This window comes from Chrysoperla carnea, chromosome X (genome assembly GCF_905475395.1).
Source record: "Chrysoperla carnea chromosome X, inChrCarn1.1, whole genome shotgun sequence".
Taxonomy (NCBI): Eukaryota; Metazoa; Arthropoda; class Insecta; order Neuroptera; family Chrysopidae; genus Chrysoperla; species Chrysoperla carnea.
The window spans coordinates 37,205,186-37,231,683 of record NC_058342.1 but is presented as its reverse complement, the minus strand read 5'-3'; the positions used below and the strand labels follow the sequence as shown (position 1 = coordinate 37,231,683).

At 31.5% G+C, this 26,498-nt stretch overlaps 2 protein-coding genes across 3 annotated transcripts in view; both read left to right on the top strand.

Moving 5' to 3' along the window:
* LOC123303106 (epidermal growth factor receptor kinase substrate 8-like) overlaps nucleotides 1–5,514 on the top strand; it is a 51,608-nt gene extending 46,094 nt beyond the window's left edge. For both annotated transcript variants that reach the window (XM_044886206.1, XM_044886205.1), the window contains exons 10-11: nucleotides 624–937; nucleotides 5,060–5,514. In XM_044886206.1, coding sequence (XP_044742141.1) covers nucleotides 624–937; nucleotides 5,060–5,140 — 395 coding nt within the window. In that variant the 3' untranslated portion in view covers nucleotides 5,141–5,514. The remainder of the gene's footprint in view (nucleotides 1–623; nucleotides 938–5,059) is intronic.
* Nucleotides 5,515–16,114: 10,600 nt separating this feature from the next.
* On the top strand, nucleotides 16,115–22,946 carry LOC123302190. The gene is made up of 12 exons (XM_044885022.1): nucleotides 16,115–16,293; nucleotides 17,790–17,954; nucleotides 18,037–18,220; nucleotides 18,278–18,430; nucleotides 18,706–18,990; nucleotides 19,280–19,557; nucleotides 19,644–19,830; nucleotides 19,892–20,133; nucleotides 20,251–20,603; nucleotides 21,181–21,469; nucleotides 21,584–21,719; nucleotides 22,331–22,946. Exons 1-12 carry the CDS (start codon nucleotides 16,188–16,190, stop codon nucleotides 22,521–22,523), a joined length of 2,571 nt encoding a protein of 856 aa, XP_044740957.1. The 5' UTR covers nucleotides 16,115–16,187; the 3' UTR covers nucleotides 22,524–22,946.
* The last annotated feature ends 3,552 nt before the right edge of the window (nucleotides 22,947–26,498 follow it).

Below are 26,498 nucleotides of genomic sequence, written 5' to 3'. Positions count from 1 at the left end.
GGACGTCGCCAAAGGGTGGCAGATAGGGGCAGCTGCCTCCTTTAGAAATTCATAAAAATGGTTCAAAGTACCCACGAATTTTTAAACAAAATATTTGACCCGTTTAACTCTCTTAATCTATAATTTTCAACTCACCATCTTTTAAAGTTTTTGAGATAAAATACATTATTTGGCATCGGCTGGCGACGCCCTTAAATACGCTCGTGAAACCTATACTATACAGGTCTGTACATTATATAACATTAGCATACACTTATTTACTATTTACAATCCAATTAGTCACTGAACTGTTTTCAACAATTTATTCACGTGGAAATATGGTTTTTCCTTATTTATCAAATAATAACGAAATATCAAAATTATAGATTCTTTCAATTTTATTTTGACATTCGTTACGTAATACATATAGCTATTCTAATGTTTTTCATCAATTTTCAGCTTATCGAATATATGAAAGTGAATGTTGAGAGGTCTACCATAATTGTCTTGGTTTTCTAAACTCTTCTTAAAGTTATAAAATAAAGAATAATTCAAGAACAGATATTCAACACTTTTTATATAGGGTATTTCAACAATTAACTCAGTCAATTGTTTGTTTTCACTTGTTTTTGTGATGTTTTCAGGAAGCTCGACATCTCAAAATGAAGGAGAAATGCATGATGAACTACGAACAATCTTACCATTGATACGACAGAACAAACGTAATTTAGACATACTAAAAACACCGGAAGTGTATATTCGACAAGTGTCATCACCATCCGAAGTACAACAGTGGTTACGTGCTAAAGGTTTCACTGAGCAAACATGCGACAAGTTAAAGGGTTTAACCGGTAACGAACTTTTGGCATTGAATCGTTCAACACTTGAACAATACTGTGGTCAGATCGAAGGCAAACGTCTAGCATCTCAAATTATAATACAACGGAATGTTTCTGGTGTAAGTATACCATTCATTACTCATATACCCACCCCATCCCAATATACCCCCAACTCCACTCCAATATTTATACATTGTGTTCAATATTTATAATCAGTTATAATTCTTACAAAGAATCAATTAAAGTCAGCGAGAGTTCTTAATATCTATTGGGATATGATTTTATTAGTTTCACAGAAAATATTGATCAAATTTCATAGCAACTAGAGTTAGCCCATCTAAATCAATTTTCAAATTCTAATAATTATAATAAATATACATATTTTCAATATAATTTCTATTTCACATCGAATTATTATTTCGCGGTAGGTATCAATTACATTTCAATTAATAAAAAACGTTTTAATAATTATCGGAATCAATTATTGAAATCATTTCTGGTTTTTATATTTCCAAGTACTTTTTTATACCCTTAAATTAAATTTTTCAGTTCATTTTCTCGAAGACTATAAAAAATAGAGAGTAGAAAATTCAGTAGCTTCAACTAGTGGTCTTGTGAAAGATTCTTGAAGAACGAAAAAAAAAACTTTAGAAAATACTTTCGAAAATTTTCGAAAACCAAATAAATGACGGTCGAAAGATATTCAACACTTTCTATATAGTATTTCTACAATAGGGTATTATCGTTAGTCAAAAATAAATCATGAAATTTGAAAAAAGTTTTATCCAAAAAATTTTATCCAAAAACATTTTCAACTCAGACAAAAAAAAAATTTTTTTTACATTTTTTTAAAATAAATATATTTGAAAATAATTTTATTTCTTTAAATATTAATTTTGATAAAAACTTGGTTGTTTTTAATGATTTTTATATCAAAATAATAACCTGGTTACAATAAATTTTGTTACGTAATTCATTATTATTTTTTTTATCAAATACAGTATTTATAAAATATTGTAAATCTGTATTATTAAGTTTTATTATTTATGTTAAAGAAAAGTTTGAATATTTATATCAATTAAAAGAACTAATTGAATAAATACTATACTTTAATATAGATAGGTACTTGGACATTTGGTCGCTATGCCCTATATATGAGATAAAAAGGTCCAAAAAATATCTGCATGATAATCTTTCTGAGATAAATTGGGTAACAATTAATTGAATAAAAAACAAAGACAGAAATTAATCGAAGTAATTGGATTACATCCGATTCGGATTAAAGCAAGAGAATGAGAGTTGATGGTTTTTTTGATGATATTCCAAAAACTTTCTTAATAAAATAAATATGTTTAGTAAATAAATTGAATACAAAAAAAAAAAAAAGAAAAAAAAAACTTCATTAAACTTGAAATGGTTCAAGTTAATTACATGTGATTTTTCAACTGACATCGAATGTTTCAAAATTAAATTTTCCTCCCATACAAAGTGTCCATACGATTGTCGACGTTTTGTTCATATCCATGTAAAATGTATATTATTTAGACCGGGGTAAAATGGCGCATACTTATGTAATTTTTTTACTTTGAAATTATTTTGTCATATTTAATCTAACTTTAATAGGTTTCAAGAATGTGGGATCCTGATACTGCTATTTAGCACAAAGATGACTGGTAGAGAAAAAGTAACTTCAAAAATGAAAAGCTTGACCCAAAAAATTAAAACCAGATAAAACCAGAAAAAAGTTTAATTTTGCTCTATCAAATCAAAATTATATCCAATTTTGATGAACAAAGTATGTAGTTCTACTAAATTTTGATCATACTTTTCGAATTTATGTCAAATTTAATCTACCTTTAATATGTTACAAGAATATGGGGTCCTAGTACCGAGATTTAGCACTGAGGTGACTGGTAGCTTAACATAGATACTATAGTGTGTGTTTCTATACCATACCAGCATTGTAGTAAACGCTATACATTTCTTACCCTGCAGTTATTTCTTCGCATGGCCAAGTTGGTATTTCAATCACTGGGTTAAATAAAAAAAGCTAAAAAATCACATATTTTTTCACAGACAGAGAATGTATTTTCTCGGGATCCAATTTGACAAGAATCTAAATCAAAGTGCGGTTTAAATCGTGAGTTCAAATAACCCAGGGTGGATGATACTGGGATGAGTACTCTGCTGCCGATTTTACATTCTTTTTAGTCTTTTTGTTGCATTGAAAAGTAAAAAATAAATGTTTTCCCTTGCGACAACTCTTTAAATCGTTATCAATTTTAAAGATATGTGCCATTTTAAGGCGATCTATAAAGAGTTTTAGCTGAAGCCTTGATGGTATGATGTAGCCATTTAACATAATATGAAGTAACATGATATTTATGAGAATCATACAACAAATTATGTATTATCAATACTGAAAGTTTGTTATATCAAGTGGTCAACTCACAACCGGTCATCATACCAGTATCACTGGACCGTACTGCTACTGGTATACTGGTATACTGGTACCTAATACTAGTACTGGTACTGGTACACTGGTACACTGGTACACACTAGTACACTGGTATTACATTCATAACTACAAGTTACAGCTACAGCTACATCATGTTACATTCTATATTACACATTGGTTGATGCGACACTTTTTTATTTAGGGTAACGTTTCTTCTAAACAAAAAGAAACGAGTGTGCTTTAGACCACACGACTAAAGTAAAACTTCTCTAGCTCCATCTTTTAGTGTAAATACATATTACAAATAGAATAAATCAAAATCGGCCAACGTATTTGGTCTCTAGTATGCCGCATAGGAACATACGTACATTCTTTTTTACAACATGGCGTCTGGTGGTCGCCATGTTGAATTTTGATTACTGCCATATCTTCAGTAGCATTCACAAGGTTAAGGTAAATTAATTGACGTAAGAATAATCAAAAACTCTAGTTAGCCACATAGAAACAGTTAAAGATTGATAAACACATTTCCACTCCTTTCCAACGAAACTTTACCCCTGTGGGGACCGCTTTCTTTGCCTATACTACATAATGTCTAAAATAAACGGTCGCCTGCCACGAAATAACGCTTCCACTAACTCATTTAGTATTAGGTTCCACCTAAAATTAAATGTATTATTGTATCGAACCATTTTGTAAATAAATAAAAAATATTCGCACACTTGATAAGATGGCTAACGATGATCGGATGCGATGTGAAGTCTATGGTATGTAAGCTTGAACCTGTAACTTGTGTAGGCGGTGTATTCGTAGCTTTGTATAATGTCCGCTTATAGAATTCTACTTATCAACAACGATTATGGAGATATTATTCAATTATGGATACTTGATTCACTTTAAATCATATAATATGATGTCCACTTCCACTCAAACAGCCTCAGTCAGCTAGCTAGTCTGCTAGCCTACTAGCCACCAGGTGACCTACCGCCCACTCCAACACCCACTTCTACATAAAAACATCAGGGAGTGAGATGTGACGTTGGCGGTGCTCACCCACCCTTTTATCCCATATCTATTTTATACATCACAATATAAATAAATTATGTAGTCCAAGAGCTATCTGCTCAAAGTAACCCATCCAATCAATATTGAGAATTAAAAAAAATTACTAGGCAATCACGAAATTCAAACCCATAAAGTTCATTCACTTAGAAAAATCGAAATTTCCAAGTTTTATAGATAATATGGGACGTATTAGAAAAATTTTGTTTATATTTTGGTGATCAGCAAGATCAATTTTATAGAAAATAGGTATTTTGATTTAAAAATGCCTGTGAATAACTGTGTTATTTATAAATTCTTTAATTAATTATAGTATGTATTAATAATTAAAATTGCATAATTTGTAAATTGAAATTATTAACTTTTATATAACAAACTAAATAAATAACAAAAAGCGTCATCTATGAACAGTAATCAGAAGTTACCAAAGATCAGAATCACTTATTGTAAATAGTTCATTGTACAGCTTTAATTATTAAAAATGTTTAAGTTTCCTAGGTTATGGTGTTATATCTGTAGTTATGTTCATAGGATGTTGATGACGCGAAACTATAAGATTACCCTTCAAAATATTATTAAATCTACTAACACACCTATATAAGTTTTCATTTAAAAAAAAACTCCAATTTGTCGTAAAGTATTGAGTATCAATTGCTTAGGTTTTTCAGCGCACCAGCTCTTATACTAATAAAGTTGTAAATAATTTTTTATTTTGTTTCAGTATAAAACTGCTCGCACATCAGAACTGTTAGAAATTTTAGCAAGAGCTCGTCGAAAAGTGGATAATGAAGAAGTTGAATGACATAATTGGATTGTTTTAATGATGTCAGATAGCAGATATCTTTAAAATATCCTATCAATTATGATGTTTCAACAATTTTGTATATATACTTATTATGTTAGCAAACTTAGCCGGTCCAAATTAATTTTGAACTTTTTTAGTTCAATGTTAAAATAAATTTCAGTGATTATAATTTTTAAAAAAAATAACAGTAAAAAGGGGCCATATCTTTTGTTCCTCACCTCGTGGAGCAAAATGACCCAAAAATTCAGGATTAGCGCACAAAATTAGCTTTTAGAAAAGTATTAATTAGTTTCTCAATAGCGATCGATTATTTCCATCATTCGACTCTTCAACAATGCTAGTTTTTAAAACATACTAAAATGCGTCTCACTCTATCTATAAAATAAATGATATTAAATTTTTGGAAAAATATTTTATTCATATGAAAATTAATTTCAATCTTATAAAAAAAACAAAAATTTTTTTATAGTTCCAAGTTAAACACAAAAAGAAAAAAAAATCGAATTATGAAAATATAATTAATAAAAAAATAAATAAATAAAAATAAAGAAGAATTATTTAATTTAAAAATTGTTTTATTTAATCATAAAACCATCAGACATTTTCTCTTTTCCTGTTTTGTACAACGGAAAAACAATTTGAAAAATTGATGCAGAAAAAGTTATCAACAAATGTAATATATCTTTCAACGTATAAATACTGTTGAGAAAAAATATTATTTCGACAAGACAGAAAAGAACATACAACTCCATACAATTGGGATGACATATCACAACACCGTTAGCGTAGGTTAGCGCAGCGCAGCCCATTCAATGCAAAGGAAGTTGCTTGAGCTTGAGCTTAGGTACGGATATGTGTTGGCATATTTGTCTCCTACTCGACACCTCATACCATAATCCAACAATTCAAGTATGTGTTCAATAAATGGGCTCGAATTCAATAAATTTGGTATGGGAAGATTTATGCCATATGTTTAAGAACTCGAATTATTTGTTTTTGTATGCGACAAACTAACTATCAGTCGCGTCGCTCTAGCAGAAGTCGTAGGGGAGAGTCACACAAGTCCGATAGTTTGGGGTATACTCAGATATTTCATACAAAATTTCTTTTAGGTTCAGTCAAAATCGGGCATAGTGATATATCGATTATAATCGAGCAATCTTATTACTATTAGTTTCTAAATCAAAATGGATATTTTAGATCCAAATTAAATTTGGTACCAGGACCCCCACTACTTTCAAAACTTTTATAGGTAGGTTAGATTTGACCGTAAATTTGAAAAGTATGACCCAAATTTAGTATAATTCCATACTTGGTTTATTAAAATTGGATACAGTTTGGATGTGATAGAGCAAAATTAAAATTTTTTTATTTTGATGACGTCATAAAGTTCAAAAAATTGATTTTATTCATAAGATATCCAAATTTTATCCGATTTGAATGGGATTTTTTTTGAAACCTACTAATTTTGGGTCCAACTGTTCATTTTTGATGTTACTTTTTAGCTAACATTAACTTATTGGCGGAATATCGACACCAGGACCCCGCTATCTTCAAAACTTTTATAGGAATCTTAAATTTATCCACAAATTTGAAAAGTATGACCCAAATTTAGTATATTTCCATACTTGGTTTATTAAAATTGGATAAAATTTGGATAGGATAGAGCAAAAGTTAATTTTTTTCATTTTGATGACGTCATCAAGTTCAAAAAATCGATTTTTTTCATAAAACACCAAATTTTATCCGATCTGAAGGGAATTTTTTTTGAAACAAACTAATTTTGGGTCAAACTTTTCATTTTTGATGTTTTTTTTTTACTAACATTCATCTTTCTGCGGAATATCGTGTCTCCGTAAGCTTTGGGTTAAAATATGTTCCGATAGTTACGACACTGGTAATAGTGATGTTACTTTCAATAAATGTACATTACAGATATATATATATATATATATAATAGTAATGCGCATGCGTGCATATTTATAATACACAAATACCACAATCATATTGTATTATTGTATGATGATGCTGTTTTTAAAGCTCTGAATACAACGAACCGAAGCTTTTGGTATTTACTACTTTTTAATGTCGCAAAATTTTAATGTTTGGAAAATTTCAGTTTCAAAAATTGTATTCGTACTGTCAAGTTATGATATAATTCACCCCACTACCGTGCTCATACATCCTTAATTAGTCAGACATAGGTTTTTTGGTAGAAATCTATGAATACATATGATCCATCTACCGTTTTACCATTAAACCATTGTTACATAAGCCTACTTTTGAAATCATTTATTTATTTAAATAATCGGGCACACACCCCCCCCCCCCTAAAATTTTCAGAATTGATTTATACTTAGTCCAACTTTATATAAAAAAAATATCAAACCTTTTATCCAAAATTGCTCTGACGCGCGTACCTCCTTAAATAATGAATAAGTATGCATTTATAAAACTAAATAAATAATGTAAACAAAGCTTTCATAAGTGAACTATTTAGTACATTAAACAGTCACTATGGTACTGGTACTGGAACTGGTACTAGTACTAGTTTGATAATACCATAATATCAGATGTGATTGTTCACAGCATTGTAAACAAATACAAACATGATTGTATAAAGGCGTTATGTTAACGTTAACGTTAATGTTAACGTTACTTTTACTTTGTATACTATATACATAAAACTGGCTCGACCCGTGAGGAACCCTATACCCATGGTGAAAAGTGGTGAAAAAGTCAGTCAAGTCAAGTCCTTAAATTAGTATTAGGAGAACATATATTAAAAATAGTAATTATATGTCTAGACTATTAGGAGAGCATCTGCAAACTTATTATTTATGATTTTTTTCTCATTCAAATTATTTGCCTAGCGTCTTTTTTCCTAAGCGGTACATTTATAGACCGTGTGTATATTTTTCGTTAAACCTAGATTAATAAAGCTTGAAAATGAGTGGTGAATCATGGAATTTGATAAAAGAATATGGAAGATAAGGGTAGGGCAGGAAAAAACTTGCTAGAGTAAATAATATATAAAATAAAATATAGCACAATTGTAATGACTCAAACGTATTCAAGCTATGACTATGAGCTAACACTAGCAGTGTGCTGTGTACGGTGTACCACTCAAACAGCGAGAAGGCCGGGCGGTGGAGTGAGTGACGGTAAATATATGAACCCTCTACTATACCACTAACATTCTAACCTCGAATCAACGACCCTTTTAAATTCTGTTTAGATAGGTACAAGTACAATGCTAATAATCATTGCTTGCATACGAGTACAGTTTAGTATTTAAGGAATGAACACCACGGCCATGGCCATGCTGGAGACGGTGCACAGGAGAGTATTTATACCAAACTTCTGGACAAAAGTCTGAAAACTCAACTCTTTTGTTTTGCATTGAAAGTTGTTTTTTGGTGTAGGTAGATAAGCATAGGTTTATCTTAACCTCGCCACTGCCTGTTTTGTAAGCCGCAATCTATCTGCTCTTTCGGATGCATGTTATTATTGTTTTTGTTCTCGATTTACCGTGTCATTCAATTTACGTTTACTATGTTTGTTAGTAAAATTGGATAAGGATTTTGTTTATGTGCCCCTTTTTACCCGGTAAAACTTTTGTAACAGAACAAAAGTCAAAGTCAAAAGTCAAAAAAAGGAGCAAGCAGTTTTCCGGTGAAAATTTGTTCCAAAATCACCTTAGGTGGAAACAAAATCAAGCATAGATAAAAAAAAATAGTGGCTCAGAAGCAAAAAAAAAAATACAGAAGAAAATGAAATAATTGTGTTTGTAGACGAATGTGACTAAAACATTTTTTATTATTGGCAAATAAAAGGTACTTAGTCTTTTGAATCAATTTTCAGTATAAAAATACCTTCTTTATATTTTGTCCGAGGTATAAATACTGCTCTGTGCGGTGGAGATAGAAACCCCTTGGAAAAATGCGTGTACTTTTATAAAACACAAAAATAATTATAATATCAAGTGATATGGGGCTGCTATTGTGGTTGAAGGGTGGCATGTTGGACGCCAAATATAATATCTTTATATTTTTTAGTTAATTCTCTTTTGAAAAATACCTTGCTCTTGATTCTGTACCTATCATGGCATTTCATAACTTTTTAGTTTTAATTCACCAGTTCATGAATCTGATAAAAGATGGTAAAAGGCTTTATTTTTTTAAATGAAGTTGAAAAAGTCTAAATCAAATCTGAATATTTTAAGGGCGATTGCCTGATTATTTAAATAAATAAATAACTTCAAAACTAGGCATATTTAACATTGGTTTTATTGGAAAACGGTCAAAGCTAGTCGGAAATTAAATGTACGGTTTCAGCAATTTTGGTTTGGTACCATTTAGGGCAGTTGATACTATATCGGAAAATAATAAACTAATGTCATTTATTGTATGTTTTACTTCGTTTAAGTAAAAAAATTCGCTAAGACCACGTAGTTCCATCAAAGCGAATCTTTTATTATAAATTATTTTAAAATGGTTAAAGGACTACCTTTACCTTAGTCATGAATATTCACGATTTTTTGTGTGTTTATTTACTACAAAATACGATATTTAAACGACTAAAACGAAATTGCGTTCTATTCTGTTTTATCATCATATCTTAGCTTCTTTTAACCTTCCAGTTTTCCAGGAATTCTTGATGCAATAATAAAAGTGTTTATCAAATTAAAAAATTCCATTTTTTTTGTTTTATTTCTAAGAAAATTGTAGAAAATCAACCGAAATATTTTAGATTTTTTTATAATGCTTTCACAGTAACCATTTTCTCCTATTCAAAGCATGGAAATTTTCCAATTATTCTTTATTTTTGTCTTACCTGTGGCCATCAGGCATCTTTAGATATTGGACATCCGTGGAGTTGAGTGCGTAAATTGGCATGGGTCTTGTAAACCGAAGAAGAAAGGGCAAAAGTTTAAATGTTGTTTTCCCGTGAAAGTATAAATTAGGACAAAAATTTAGTTCTCTTTTTCTCAAAAACTCTAAATATTTGTAGCTTGTAGCTTCATTGATTCTAATTTCATATCAAACTCATCCAATAACTGAAATTTTGAATTCAGTAAAACTGTGTGGAATTATTTTTCGGACCAAACTTTATTAAGCGAATTTTGAATCCCTTTGATTTACTTAGTACCTACATTAAAATTAATTCCAAAAAAAAAAACTTAAATCAAAAGGGGACATAAATTATCGAAAATTTATACAAAAAGAAAAATGTTGTTGTTGTTCATGAAATTTTAAATAGATGAAAAACTTGGTTATAGCGTATAGAGTGTGATGTGTGAATCATTTTCTTGAAAAAGATTTTTCAAAGGTTTTAAAACAAATTTAAAATTCAAATTATCTTTCACACTTTTAATATATTATTAAAGTTGAACAGAACAGTCATGCAGTCATGGCACACGGCGCGGCGCGGCTGTCAGGTCATTAAAGATATATCATAGCTATTGTTGTGTTTGTAAAATGTGTTTGTATTATTGTTGTTTATTTTCAAATTAAATTTTCACCACATTACTTTTTATTTTCTTCAAATATTCTTTAAACTTTTACTAGAAAAGCTAAAATTAATAATTTCACTCAATCATACGCAAAATTTAAGCAATTTTAGCCAGGGAAAGCGAGATAATAGGGCTATCCATGAATATCATCAAAACCACGCTTCTGACAAAATCTGATAACATGGTCTCGCCCGGTACGATTTAGGAATCAGTGTGTAATAGGTTACTACCCTCTGCAGGTTAAAAAAAAAATAAGTTGTTGAAATACACAGCAGATACAGAGCTGAAATGTATTCAAATAAAGGGTCAATTCCAAATAGCTGAAGGGCGCACCCGATATATAACTCATAAATGAAAATCGAAGATAATTCCCACGGGATAGAAAAAACACACACAAATAGACACAACTGTATAATGTGTCCATAAAAATTACTTCGGTAAATACGAATGATTTCAAGACAGAAAAAGGAACTCAAACAATTTTCATTATGTGAAACAACCTTTTATGTAAAAAAATAAATAATTTGTTTTTGACATCACACGAGGTGGTAAAACCATTTTTTTCTTTACTTTCTGCTAGAAATACATGGGTTTCAACCCGAAATTGATGCTTGTGTGACTAATTTTGATTGTATACACATCAAAATTTTATCACTGCGCAAAAATGAAAATATGACTCTACCAAGGCCTATTTTTATGGTAAAGAACTAAGCTTAAAAATTATTACTAAAATACTACGCTATCAAACATACTTCTATTTTCAAGGACACTTGAATAAGAAGTGTCAAGGAAATCGAAAATTCAAAACTATGAGTAAAAGGAAAATTTTTTTCTGACATTTTATCTTATAAGTTACGGTGACCTGTTTGGTCCCGAGTACTATCATAGCCCCCATTAAAAAAATGTATTCATGGACTAATTCATTTCATATTTCGTGTGAATGCGTGAAAACTATCATCGACAAAAAGACAACCCCACCTAGACACAAATATGTCACCAAAGTGAGTGCTTGTATTTTAACTTCAAATGTGAAATATAATTAGCATAAGTATCGGGTTTTCTTTTTGTTAAGTGTATTTTTTTATGATTGATCAATAAATACACTTAACTTATTTAATTAAAGAGTCATTGGTCTGGTTCTTAAAGCTCGTACTCACCATGATTTGTTTTTCTTTTGCAGTGTGGCATAGTAAAGAGTGAATATGTGATGTGTAATGTTTGTTTTTTTTCTACAAGAATAGAGCGTAGAGCTTGAGTTTGAGCTTGTAGATAGTTATACAGTTAACACCAGCTATAACGACCATTAAAAGAATCTACAACTATGGTTATTATATCTGATAATACATTTTTAATAGAGCGATTTGTACGTTTTATCTAAATGCAATAGTTATAATTTTACAAAGAGAAATGTTACTAGAAGCCATTTTGGTGGGTGACTATAACTCCAAAAATTGTACACCTTCAAAAAAAAAAAATGAAAATTCCTTGGTCAGTAGATTATTGAGACACCGAAGACTGAGATAAAATACCGAGCAAGATAGCCCCAAACCATTTGTTTTTTTCCAACTTTTGATCTTTGACGATCGGGTTTTTCGGTACTCTAGCCATCAAATAAGCCCGTAGCAACAAAATACTTAGTGATAAGGAATGTATACTAAACGAGGGTGTCCTCACAAATCTCCGTTCAAAGATAACATGACAATCCAGAGTGTCTTGCTGGCGCATGAATGTGCTTGGTATGCGGCCTCGTCATGAATACTAGTCATTATAGAGGTTCCTATTTTTCACTTATCATATCTCCTAAATTAAGCATCAGATCGAAAATTGGTAAATAATTTTTTTCTTCGCCTTTTTCGGGCTTATACAGGAAGTCAAACATTCTCTAGAACACTCTGTATATTATATTATGAGTTCTGTTGGTTCCAGAGTACACCTTCTTCTTGTAAAATAGTACCTATAATATATAGTCTCGTATCTGTATCTGTATAAAGTATATGGTAGTACTGTTACAAGTAGAGTTAGACGAAGAAACGCAGGAATAAAGTTTGAGCAGTAAATCGGATTTGAATTCGGTTTTCGGCATTCGTTAGAGCATTAGAAAATTTTGTGACCTAGTCTTATTTATAAGAAATTAAAAATATGCAATTGCTGTTGCACCAGGGGTACCTCTAAGACCAATTACGTCACGATATTCTTATTTAGCAACCCCAAAAACATTCTTGTAACGAGTTTGGACAGATTATATAACGAATTTCTCGAATACCCCAAGGACGACAGGGATACCGTTGCGCCAAGTACCTCTGAGACCAATTCTTTGAAATCATTGTCATCACTATTAACCGAATTGTGATTTTAATATTAACAATTAATTTAAAAGGCAATAATAAAAGGCATATTAATTCCGACTTACTGCTCAAATTATTCGAGCTTTGATCATTTTTTGTACTTCGTTTCTTGGTCTAAGTAGTGAATAGACAGTATATGTAGAATACGGTCCCGTTTACTTTACTCAATAGTATTACACTGACAAGGGTCTTTTCTTTATTAACCCCCCAGAAACCGATATTCTATTGAGTTCTAATTATTTAGCATTTACTAGAGTGAATGCATCTGTTCCTTAATCGTTTTCAAATCATTCATCAAAAATTTACCAGTTTATTGGGGAAAGTAGCCCCATAATCGTACCGTAATCGTTTGTTTAATATTTTTATAATGTCCAAAAATTAATTTAATTATTTAATTTTTTTAAGGAAGTATGAGTTTATACAAGTTTTAAGAAAGCTTGTATAAACTTATCTGTGAGACACTCATACCCGGCTATTTGTAAAAGCTTGAAGCGCTTAATATCAAGAATGAATTGAAAAATCAGGCATGTGGAGTAGATGAGGCGTTCCGATTCTTTCTTGAGCACCTCAAACTTTTACAAATAGTCGGGTATGAGTGATTCATAGATAAAATTATTTGCTACTTTTGAGTACAATAAAAGCTTGTCCCTTAAAAAGTATTTTTGTTCATCATTCAAAGCTTTTTAAAGTTATGAAGTGCGATTAATAGCTAGCCCTACACCCTTCCAAACTTTTTTTTTTCTAAGTACTTCAGAATATTCATAGTATTTTGACGAATTTTCACGGTCGTATAAAAAGACCGTAACGACATAAATAGGCTTAAAGATGGTAGCAACCCTTGGTAGTGTAGTAAATTCCCGGACGACATGACATAGAATATATAATGTATAGGTGGATATTTCCACATAAATCTTTCTAGTAATTCGAACAATCGTATAGCTGGATATGTAACACATAGTGCTATAATTGAATGGTAATCGAAATAGAATAAAGAAAACAATATATAATTGAAAAGAGATGGCAATAATAATTTGTTGAAAAATATAGATATAGTTGGATGAACGAAGTTGTATATTTGAAATGCACCGACACACTAAATTCGGAGTATAAACGGAAAATAAGCAACCCATGTGAACATGAGGGAGACAGCATGAGTCATCATGTCTCACTCATGGATAACGAATGTAACGGTGTACGGTGTACGGTGTACGTTATATATATGTATACTGTGTAGTCGAAGAAACAAAACACTAAAAATGGATAAAGTTCGAAAAATTTGAGAAGTAAGTCGGATTAGAATACGATTTCGACATTCGATTCGTTAGAGCATCAGAAAGTTTTGTGACCTAATTTGATTTATAACAATATATTTGATTTATATACATGGGAGTCAGTCGGTCTCAGAGATACTTGGTGCTCAGGATGAACGGTATCCCCTTCGCTTCCTGGAGTTTTCAAGAAATTAGTCAAATAATCAGCCCAAACTTAGTACTAAAGGGTTTTTCGAGTCGCTGGACACGAATATCTGAGGTACCTGGTGCCTAGGATTAACGGTTTCCTCGCAATAAACATGGTTTTGAAGTTATTGTAAAAAAAAAAACTATATAAACATCAAAACAAATAAATTTTAAGTTTTTGAAACATACTAATCGATGAATAATATTTATTCGCAAAGACGAGAATATCATTCACTCTGGTCGTCAGGTATCTCGGAGACCGGTTCTACCGAAATATTCGTGTTCAGCGACCCCAAAAAACCTCGAGCAACGAGTTTGGTCCAATTATTAAACGAATTTCTCGAAAACTCCAGAAGACGACGGGAAAACCGTTCATCCTGGACATCAGATATCTCTGATTCCAATTCGGTCACGATATTCTTATTCACCGACTTCAAAAACTCTCGAGGAACAAACTTGGACCGGATATAACAAATTTCCCGAAAACTCTAGGAGACGACGGTGAACCGTTTACGCTGGGAATCAGGTACCTCTGAGACAAATTATATTCGAAATCATTGTCATCACTATTAACCGACTTGTGACTATTTGCGGTCAATATACGATGCAATTATAAAATGCATATTAATTATGATAATTGCATATTTTTAATTTAAAAACAATCAAATTAGGTCACAAAATTTCCTGACGCTCTAACGAATCGAATGCCGAAAACCGAATTCAAATCTGACTTATTGTTGAAATGTTTCGAACTTCATGGCATAGTTTCTTCGACTATGTGACTGTGTAGTCGGTATTGTATATGTATATAATAGACATTTAAAGCGAACAAGGTTTCTAGGCGGGAACCATTTTCACAGAATACGGCCTACGTAGTACCACTTTAATCGGCTACAAACAGCATGTGAGTCATCATGCTTTACGAAAAGCTCTCGTCGGCATAACGTCGTGAAACGTTACCAGACATCAAGTTCATATTTTTCGATAATCAACTGAATATTTCGTTTATTAAAAACAAAAAATTATTATTTCAAAATTAAATTCAATATTCAATTTAACAATAATTTCCGTTGATTTTTGAAATGGGGTGTGTGGAAAATTCGCTGTTTAAACGCCATCTACACGCAGACTGAAGTGCTTAAATATTTCGTCGAATCAATTGATTTTTGTAAATAATTTTTCGTCAGGAACCGGATTGTAACTAATTTTTATTTTTTTTCGTTTTTAAAATACAAAAATTTTCACAGTGTTATGAATTATGTTGAAAAAAATTTGTGTGAAATCTTCATCAAATTGTCATAAAAGGTACCCAATTTTTCCTTTACACTCGTTATTCACGATAATTTTTTTCGCTTAGACGTGAATATCGAAGGTAATTAATTCGATTTTTTTCTAATTTCTAATTTATTTCTAGCATGAAGATTTTTATAATGCCAAAACGTAAAAAATCTTAAACAATCCAGAAAAAAATTACCATAAATAATTTTTAAAATACCGTAGCTCAATTAAAAAAGACTTAAACAAAAAATTTTACATTAAGCAGAAGAAAATCTTTTTCGGTTTAATTTAATAATTAAAAAAAAAAAAAAAATTGTAATGAAAATTGTTAAAACATGTTAGATTTAATAATGATAATGAAATTAGATGAGACAAGGCTGATGTTAATTCCGATTATATTTAATGATACAACTCATAGCATAGTATAATAAATATTAAATACTTAAAATATGGCGATAGCTTTAATTGTTTTGATTCACGTCTGGTTTACAATAGTACTGATTGGGCAAGTGGTGCCACAAGTTATTTGGACCCCAATCTACATTGATTCAAATAGTAAGTATTTTACTTACCTACTTTTTATTTATTCACAATCAAATTCGCACATTTTTGGAGCATGCTTCCCTCACCTGCAAATTTATTTTCCACAAATTATTGCATGAATTCTAGCGAAAAATCTAAAATTTCCATCAAATTTGATCATTTATTTTAAATCAAATAAAAATAACTTAAATTAAACAAGTGAAAACAAACAATTGACTGAGTTAATTGTTGAAATACCATGCATAGTCAGTGTTGATTACTTTCTCACATTACACATACAAACATGTGACACATACATAACTGATAATCAAGTATAGTACATATTATAAAATTTCCGCCTAATTGGCGCCCTCACTGGTAAACAGTGCTGTTTACGAAAAAATGTTCCAAGCAAAAGTTGTTTAATTTTTGATAAGGAACATTTTTTACACTAAAACTTTTGTTCTATCTCTAACGGTTTACAAGATGAGTCCTACGGACCCAAGACCCACTTAACCTATGATGCTCATTTACGAACTTGACCTCATTTTTTACGTCCTGAGTACGCTGTAAAAATTTCAGCTCGATATCTTTTTTCGTTTTTGAGTTATCGTGTCCACAGACGGATGGACGGACGGACAACCAGAAATGGACTAATTAGGTGATTTTATGAACACCTATGACAAAATTTTTTTCCTAGCATCATTATTTTTAAGCGTTACAAACTTGGGACTAAACTTAATATACTATGTATATATATTTCATATATACATGGTATAAAAACAAAGTTAATTTTTAAAGCACGCAGTTTAATTTAAGTGGTTTGAGCTTTTAATTCTGATTTAAAATAACTTATATTTAGCAAAAATAACATTCGAATTAATTCAATTGTACTATTATGCTCCAAAACACATTTTAAAGTTCAAAAAGTTGGCCTCGCTATACGAACTAAAGTATAGACGTATTTGTACATTTTTGGAGCATGTTTCCTCACCCGCCACAAATTATTGCATGAATTCTAGCGAAAAATCTAGCATTTCCATAAAATCCGATCACTTATTTTGAATCAAGATCATCACCAAAAACGTTTGCTTAGTTAATTTTTTTGGAAATTAAATTTAAAGAGTCATTTTTTTTTACTAAGTACGAGTTTTGTTTTGTATAGGAGTATTTTTTCCCTCTCAGCAATCGTTATTGCTAATTGTGTATTTGAAAATTTGAAATTTAAGGATGTATGAGCATGGAAACAATGTTTGATTTAAAAACTTTTTTTCATAGACTTTAACTCAAAGAATATGTGTCATGCATGTTAAAAATTCAGTTTAGGTGTTCATGTAAATTTTTTAATTTTTAAGAAAATAAATTATTGACAATCGATATAAATTGCATTGCTTTTATGGAGAAATCTCAAAAAACGACATATTTTGAAAGTTTTTGATAATTTTCACTTGGGACGAAAAACAAATAAAAAAAACTTTTAAAGTAATAAAGTTATGTGTTTCATAAAATACGATATCTAATTTGAATAGGTCAAGTGGATTTGTGGACGAAAGCCTCTCGAGGCTGTATGTGTCCATGGGATGAAGCTGGTCAAAAAGACTGTGCATGTTGTGTACAAGATGGAGGTTGCCATTGTGGACAAGAAGCCCCAAATCGTTGTGCTCAATGTGGTTTAGAGCATTTTTGTAGCAGTAGTAAGTTTTTATTGTTGTTGATAAAACTACGCAACTTCGCATGCTCTGCGTCTAAAGTAATTATTTTAATGAACTATTTTAGTGTGTAATTTGACAATTGATTCAAACACATTACTTGCAAAATCTGGCAAAACATTTGGACAAATAAAATCACCTTCAATAGAAGGTCCAAGTTCCTGTTGGTACACATTTCGACCAGCGTTAGATCAACGTGTTGAATTACAAATTTATCGGATTGTTGATGTTGGTCGATTTAATGGAACTAGGTATAATTACATAATTTTGATTGTTGTTTAAATATTAACTGTTTAATTTTTTGATAGTTGTGATGGAGGCTTTCTGGAATGGCAACCAAATGATAGTGATCCAAATATAAATCCACCACCACCATTACAAATTTGCGGAGCAAATGAACGATATTCTCCACCAGTCGTCATGTATTCAGATACAAACAATACAGCAAATTTATTTTTCCAGTAATTATCAAATTTCTTTTGACTTATAAGTAATTTTTTCAAAGAATCTGCAGTCAAAACCGGCTATAAAAACTAATGGGCATTTACGACCAGTTGGCAAAATCCAAAAATGAAAACAGTACTTTTCTTAGGTTTTATTTACTAGATCTTGTTCGGTTCTTTCAATTCGGTTCTTTCAATGTCATTGTAACCGGTTTTGAAAATTTTACTAATGCTTAAAAAGAATTGTTTTCATCACAAAAAAAATGTCTTATCAAATTCAATTTATGTTTCAGAATGAATGAAAAAACACTACGATCTCAATTTTTAGCATATTTTAGTTTTACACCAAAAAAGAGTTTGCAAGGAGTTGGATTTCAAGCAAAAGGTGGTACACGCATTCCAAACACATCATGCGATTGGTCGTACAAAGAGAGTTCTTGTGCTAATGGATGTACGTTAGCAAGTCCTGGATATCCAGGAATCTATTCACCAAATCGTCAGTGCAAATATCATATAACCACAAGTTCCATTTATACTCGCGTTAAAATTATATTTACAACCGTCCTGTTGCCTCATAAGTATGTTTTCATTTTCTTTTTGCATTTTGTACATTTCACACTTTATCCTCATGCGCAGCCTCAAATTTGTTGGATTTGCGATAATTAACGCTATATAGACATAAAAAAACGATTATTGGCCAGTATCTCAGAAACCATCAACTTTATCCAAAAAGTTTCAAACAAAAATTATCCGGTAAAAATAGGCTACTCTCCACTATTAAAAAATACAAAATATAATAATTTGCCCAACAAGAAATGTTTAAACTTGCATTCTTCGAATAAAACTAAAATATTTGTGTTGTTACAGTCATTGTTTAACAGATTATATTGCTGTATATCAAGGTTCGACTGTATCTGATTTATTATTAACTACAATTTGTGGTAATCGGCCACAAGTAATTGAATATAATGGTCCAAATATCCTGATAGAATTTAGTTCTGGGCCACAAGTACCTCCATATAATTATAACGGATTTGTTGCAAATTTGGAATTTATAGATGCTACTTTAACTACAGAGTCTGCAATCACAACTAATTTACATAACAAGATTGACTACTCTAATATTGATGAAACTGAGAACACAGGTACTGTACACGAACACTAACTATTACAGGTTCCACTGTATACGATAACAAGATGTTTTACTGTAGACTGTAATTTTAATTTTTAGTTTTAGGAACGTATCCAACTGCAGTTTTAGTGCCAAAAACAACTTGTGACGTTTTTATATCTGGAAACAATTCACGCTCAGGACATTTTGACACACGTTCCAAGGAGTATAATCCATTCTGTCGCATTGTATTTAGAGGTTCCCCCACTGACGTCATACATCTGTCAATGTTTAACTATCGACTGAAGTAAGATTCAAAAATCTAGCGAATTTATTACAAATGTTATTGATTGATCTATTTCTATTAGGGCTCCAGCATGCCGGTCCGTTATTGAAATCTATGATGGAAATGTTGAAGATGGAATAAAACCATTCAAAAAATTATGTAGTCCCATCACTAAAATGGCACGTGATTCTCATGGCAAATTTATTGAACAGCAAACGTTTATTTCGAAAGGAAATACTTTTACATTAATTCTAAGGCGTAATGCACCTTCTACAAATCTCGAGGATGTTGATTACGTTGACGGAGCTTATCTATTCCATGACGGTAAGTATAATAACTTTTTTTTCCCGTGAGAGTCTAAATCATTGTCAAAAATTAAGGGCCCTATTTCTCAAAATCTATGAAATAACCATCTTTTAATGGCATTTCAACTTGTTGTAGAACAAATTGGTGGCACTTTACAACCGGATAAAATGTGTGACGTCCATTATTATGGTATGAGTAGTCCATCAGTTGGTACCATTGACAACCCAGTCGATCAACATTTATTCTGGAACGTGAATGGTCAATTAAAGTGCGTACAACAGTTTATACCAGCCGCAAATCAAAGTATTACGATCACAATCCGGACATTGGGTCAAATGAAAGGTTTTGATGGAACACATTGTCAAACTCAGTGTGGTGATAATGGATGCCAATGTGTTGCTGATACCACACCCCTGGACCAGATTGATCATTTGTTATTGATGTCCGATGATAATATTCCACTAACCTGCCTTTGTGGGAATTTCCAAGTAAGCTATTTTATTGAATTTATTGATTGCAACTCACTGCTATAACTCTACTTAGTTAGGGACTACTCATTATGTGTCACGAGAACATCGGGAGAGAGGGGTATTGGTAGGCGTGACAAAGGAGGGTGACGCGTGGCAAGCCTGCACATTTCAAAGAAACGTCATGTTCGCCACTCGTTGCCAATTCCATTGAAGTTCTTGTCTTAGTTTGTTCGTTTTTTGTAAATTTTCGGCTATTTATAGAAAGGGTAGTCTATAAGTAATTTACAGAGGGAGGAGGCTTATAGAAAATGTAACTTAGCGTGACGAGGCTTTATATAAATAGCCTGTTAGTCATGTATTTAAGGCCTCATTTCCTCTTAATCAAGGGGAAGGGATACAAGGAATCGAGGGAAATCGCTCAAGCGATGGTGTGACGAGTTTGTTATGCTTACAGGTAAAACATGGCTTAGAAAGTTTCGGGATTGCAACCTGTGGAAATCTTTAGGGAAGGCCTTTACCCAACAATTGGGATGCTAGACTTTATTATTATTTATATAATTTAAATAATACAATTTTAATAACTTTACACTTGCAGGCAGAATGGTTACCCGTAATTGTTCGAAGTTGGAGTCCATTGCACGTAATTTATTCGGTAGCGCAGTATACGTGGAGTAACAAAGGATATAGTTTTTCAGCGGTTTATTCGTTTATAACGGATGGCGAATGTGGTCATCATACGTATACGCATTTAGTTGGAGAAATCGATTCCAAAAATTTAACATCGAATGGACATTTTAACAATTTCTATCATTTGAATTGTGTTTGGATTTTGGATTCAACTGTGCAACGGCAATTGATTATTGAAGCTACTTCAATACAAAATCGTTAGTATTAGTATTCATTTGTTTTATTCCATCATTAATCAAATAAAATGTTTTTTTTGGTATTGGTATTGATGGTCTTGATTCCCCCAATTAATGGTTTGTTGTATATTTTAGGGCCATGTACAGCATGGAATATTAGCATACATGAATATTCTCCGGATTCTGATGGCGAACTTTTACACACATTTTGTTCACGGGATAAGCATAAAATTTATTCGTTACCATGGAAAACTGCAACGGCTGTTATAAGGTACGTTTTCATAGTTACCATTTTCTACAATCCTAATTTGTCTTTATTTTCGTACTTGCCGAAATTGTGTGAATCCAAGGCCATCCAAAACAAATTCAGCAAAATCAGCATTTAGCAAATGAAAACATACACTTCTGATCCAAATTTATCCTTAAATACAGAAAAGTTTCAAATTTGCTTTTCGCCTAGGGCCCTCGGGGAAAAGTCAAAAGAGAAAAAGACGTATTTGTATAGGAGAAGGGCGCCACAGGTTGCTTTACAAAGAGAATTTCAATACCTACATATGTTAATCTGGGCCTGGATGTACCTAGTTTTTTGACCAAAGGAGAAAAAGCAAAACAAGAATGGAGTAATTTGTGGAGGATTTTGATCAAGAGTGGAGATTCAGAATCATAGGCATGCAAATTTCATAGCGTTGGCAGTATTTTAGCAGTAGTAGAATCAATATTAATTTGTCTTAATCAACTTTGAGTAGTTTTCAAACTTTGGGTGGGTGTATACAACTATCATAATAAAATTTGCACCGAACTTCTTGAGTTCTGGCATCCCGAAACCAATCCTTTTCCCACGGAAATTTAACGACAAATAATTTTTCTCTTGTTTATATTTAGGTTAAAAGCATTAACTCGTAAACAACCCCAATTTCTATTAAAATGGCGTTCACAAATGGTTCGATCGAACACAAGATTAGTGAATCCAACACCAGCGCCGAATGCGGTATTATCAGCAACGCACACTCAACGCCACATGTCTTCATCCGCCATCATAATGATAACATTGTCAATTTGTCTAATACGATTATGATCTGTGTTTTTTCAAAAATTTTGGTAGTAGGACTTAAGAAGCACACAAAAAAAAAGAAACACAAAAAAAATATATAATTCGTGTTACACACGCACTCAAAATTTTATTCCACCAAAAAAAATAAACCCAAAATATTTTGTAATTCAAAAAATTATCCACAATGGCGTTGATGTTTCGCACACAGTATTTGTGTGGGAATTTTTACAACATAATCCAATGTGTGATTTGGAAACCCCTTCCTCTATAACTGTTATTGATGTGACTAAAAAAAAAAACTGTTGACTCATTAAATCATCCTCCCCTCAATTTTCTTCATCCCCCCATTCGCCATTGTTATATAATTTTGCACACAATACTCGCTTTTCGCTGATGGATCACACGTCAGGGTATTTATACAAATTTTTCTAGAATAAATGTGAATTTTTTGATACCAATACTAGAGAAAATTAGATAGATTTATTTTCTGAAAAACATTTTATAATAAAAGAAAACATACGAAAAAAAAAGCATTTTTCCTACTATTGAATAATCAATAAGAAAAGTTATTTATGGCTAATCATTCTGGCTATAGTTTCGAAAATGTCTTATCAAAAATACATCAAAATTTCCAAAAGTAGTACATTTTCGAAAATTGTAGCCACGATTCTTTTAAATATTGACTGATTCAATTGTGTATAGATCTCAATATTAATAAATTGGTTTCGAATTTCAACTAAATATTCATGCGACACATGCGCCAAATTATTGATATTTCTCAAATTCTGTAATATAATTGATAATACGAAGTGTTGGCCCATCAGTGAACTGTTTTCTCTCTCTCAAAATTGTGTGCCCCGCCAGATCCTTTGTTGTGCACAAAATAAGTACATAGTATACACTTATTGTGGCAGCTAAGATCCCTTAACAAAAATGGATAAATCATCACAAATTAACTAGTTTCTAATGGATACTTCGAAAAACCCAACTATTTCGAGAGTGAAAACAATGACAGTAGGGGCTATGTTTTTCGCGCATAGCTGTTTTTTTGAGATCCATTGTTATCCAAATATGGATCCAAATGGATAACATTTGGATCCATTTTTGGATCCAAATGTTATCCATTTGAAAATTGAATGAGTTTTCAATGATAAGGTCTTATTTATCATGAAAAGGTTCATTAAAGCACTTCGCAGAACTTTCGTGTTAGGAAAATAGTGATTTCTCATAATTTTTTATCGGTTCTGGATCACTTGGTGTTTCAAGAGCGTCTGTCTGAGTTATTAGCTTTTCAAGGTCCAGTGGTCCAGAAACGGTGTTTTATACCCTTTCGAAAGTTTCCAGCCGCAACAAGCAGACTATTTATTTTTCCCAAGGATTCTTAGAAAAAATGTGACGATAAGTGTATGATAAATAAGGTTCTAAAAAACACAATAAATTTATTTAATTAATTTACTTTCCCCGCCCTGCCACAAGAACCCTCAAACAATCAGTGAATCATTAAATAAAATAAAAAAATGTTGTTAATATGACTGAAAAAAGTATTTTTTAAAGACGTATTTTATTTAACGTATGAAAAAAAAAAGTTTTAATTTGTTAAAAGCACAGTTACTGAAAAAAAGATTAAAAAACTAAATTTTTAAAAAATTAAAAAAAAAAATTATAATATAATTACACATATCTTAATTAGAGAGCGGGATGTCAAGTCTATAATCTATTAATATTTTCAAGTTAGCAATCTAGAAACAAAACTCACACTTAAAACAAGCTATGTACAATTTTTATGTTTAAACATTTCTAAGTAGATAGTTCAACGGTGCCACTCATATCTGTTATCAATTTCATCAAAAGCAAGGACATCACCAGAGGGCTTGTGCCTGCTCCCCCTAAATACTCCAAAAAATTTAACCAAAAGCCAGAATTTCTCACATTTGGTTTCTTTTTATTTTTAAAATCTTTGCCTACGCTCTTGATTATGTCCTATAAATGGCAGTTCTGCGATTCTGGCTAAATTAGGGAATTTTAATTTCGATCGTTTTTATATAGGGACTACATACAGCTATTCATCTTTTTTTGCTCCAGTGAGAAATGTTATCAGGAGCTAATTTGGTGATATTATGGAAAATCGAATCAACAAGACACCATCTGACCTGGCCCACGAGAGTTGGGCTTGATCGTTCCACCCTGACTGAATTGAACGAACTTAGATCTGGAAATTTTTCACACTCTTTTCCTGTTGAAGTTTCCAGAAAAGTTCTTGTGCTGATTATGTTGTTCCTTCAAAGCTCAGATTTTTTTATTCTTCCTATAGAATCTCTTCCATAGAAGAACCGTAATTTTAAATGAGTTTCCAATCCGTGCAACTTCCATCCAATTTCAATTGCTTAAGGAGCTGAAGGTTTTGTTTGCAAACTTTGTTAGAGGGGGGGGGGTGAAAATATTTCTTACAACACTGTTAACGGGGTGTTTCTTCCAGTTTTTCCCAACATTTATCCTAATTTCGAGGGCTTAAATCTGCTTCTTGATTGGGGGTAAGGTATTGGCTCTAAGGTTGTAAAACGGCAGCAAGACACGTCCCTAAGCATCCTTCCTGATGACAATTGATAACAAGATTGGCACAATTAGTACTATCGCTTTAGATGAAAAAAAGCTGTGTATAATTAAGAAGCAGAAACAGTAAATAATCTCTGTCACCTCCCCCCACACAACACTTTATTAATTAACTAAGAATGTATATGCGCATGCGAGCGCACGCTCACTCAATACAAATTAACATTAACGTTGAGTAAAAAATTTATTCAATTATAACTTAGTTTCAAAACATTGACATCAACCATAAAAACAGTCAGAATTGCTGCCTAATTTACTTAAATTACGCATGCGCAATAACACACTGCGTTAGCAACGGCAGCATACGTAATTTATGATAATTTTGAGAATGTGTAGAAAAGCTTTAGTAAAGAAAAAAACAAATTTATATTTACGAAGTTCTTGTTGCCAATGAAAATTTATTCTAATAGATATATAAGTAATGAAAATTTTTAAGTTTTTCAGTTAATTTTTTGTATTTTGTGTTTTGTTATTCGAATCGAAATAAATGGCCTTAAAAAAAACTAATCCTAGCAACCATATTTCTAATCAAGAAAATATACATGTACTAATTAATTACTAATTAAGGAGACGTTAAAATTAGTGTCAATTAAAAGAAAAAAAAACAAAATGAAAAAAAAAAAAAAAAACATGATAAAATTATATTTTTTTGAATTTTAGTAATCTTGACATCCCAAATTCTTTTGTATGTAACATTGACCCCGCCCCTTCCTCCCAATAAAAAAAACCAAAAATTCATCTTCATTTATATACATAGACCAGTCTCAGTATCCCTTAACAGAGGGGTTCAAATAGAAATGTGATATGGAACCAAGAATCCAAGTTTTGGAGTCCAATGCTAATTATCAAAAAAAATGCCGTGTTCATAACAAAAGTCCTGCAGGTTAATGCTAGAAATTTCGGCTTTTCTATCGGGAAAAAACTACATGGAACCATTGTCAAATGATCGAATTTAGCCAACGAAATGGCAGTTTAAAATTATGAAGAGTTCGAACTTATGGAAAACCATTCCATTGATCGAGTTTCTGGGAACCGTTCAATTTGTGAGAACATTGCCCAAATTAACCCTCCCCTCTCCCCTTCAGCATCATAGTAAACTTCATAAGTTGTACAATGCATTTGTCAAAGTCTGTCGAATATGTTTTGGAAATAACTTCTCCAAATAGGCTTCAGAAAACCTTTTTTCCTCACAACAAAATTTGAATAGCTACTTGGATTTGAATCATTTGGCAGTTCTATATCTAGTTTCTATTTGTAGTGTACATAGAGATTGGTCTTATAGGGAAAAAAATCAATTTTCTAATTAAAAATAAAATAGTGTGTGTTTGTTTTTAATTAGAAATGAAAATGTTCAGGAAAATGACGAATACAAGATTATAATATTAATCT

What these genes read in the sequence shown, in the direction of transcription:
- LOC123302190 (XM_044885022.1), top strand. Translation starts at nt 16,188, where the DNA reads ATGGCGATAGCTTTAATTGTTTTGATTCACGTCTGGTTTACAATAGTA. An exon ending in ACAGCAAATTTATTTTTCCA is followed by an intron (nt 18,431 to 18,705) that starts GTAATTATCAAA and finishes TTTATGTTTCAG; the next exon opens with AATGAATGAAAAAACACTAC. An exon ending in AGCTACTTCAATACAAAATC is followed by an intron (nt 21,470 to 21,583) that starts GTTAGTATTAGT and finishes TGTATATTTTAG; the next exon opens with GGCCATGTACAGCATGGAAT.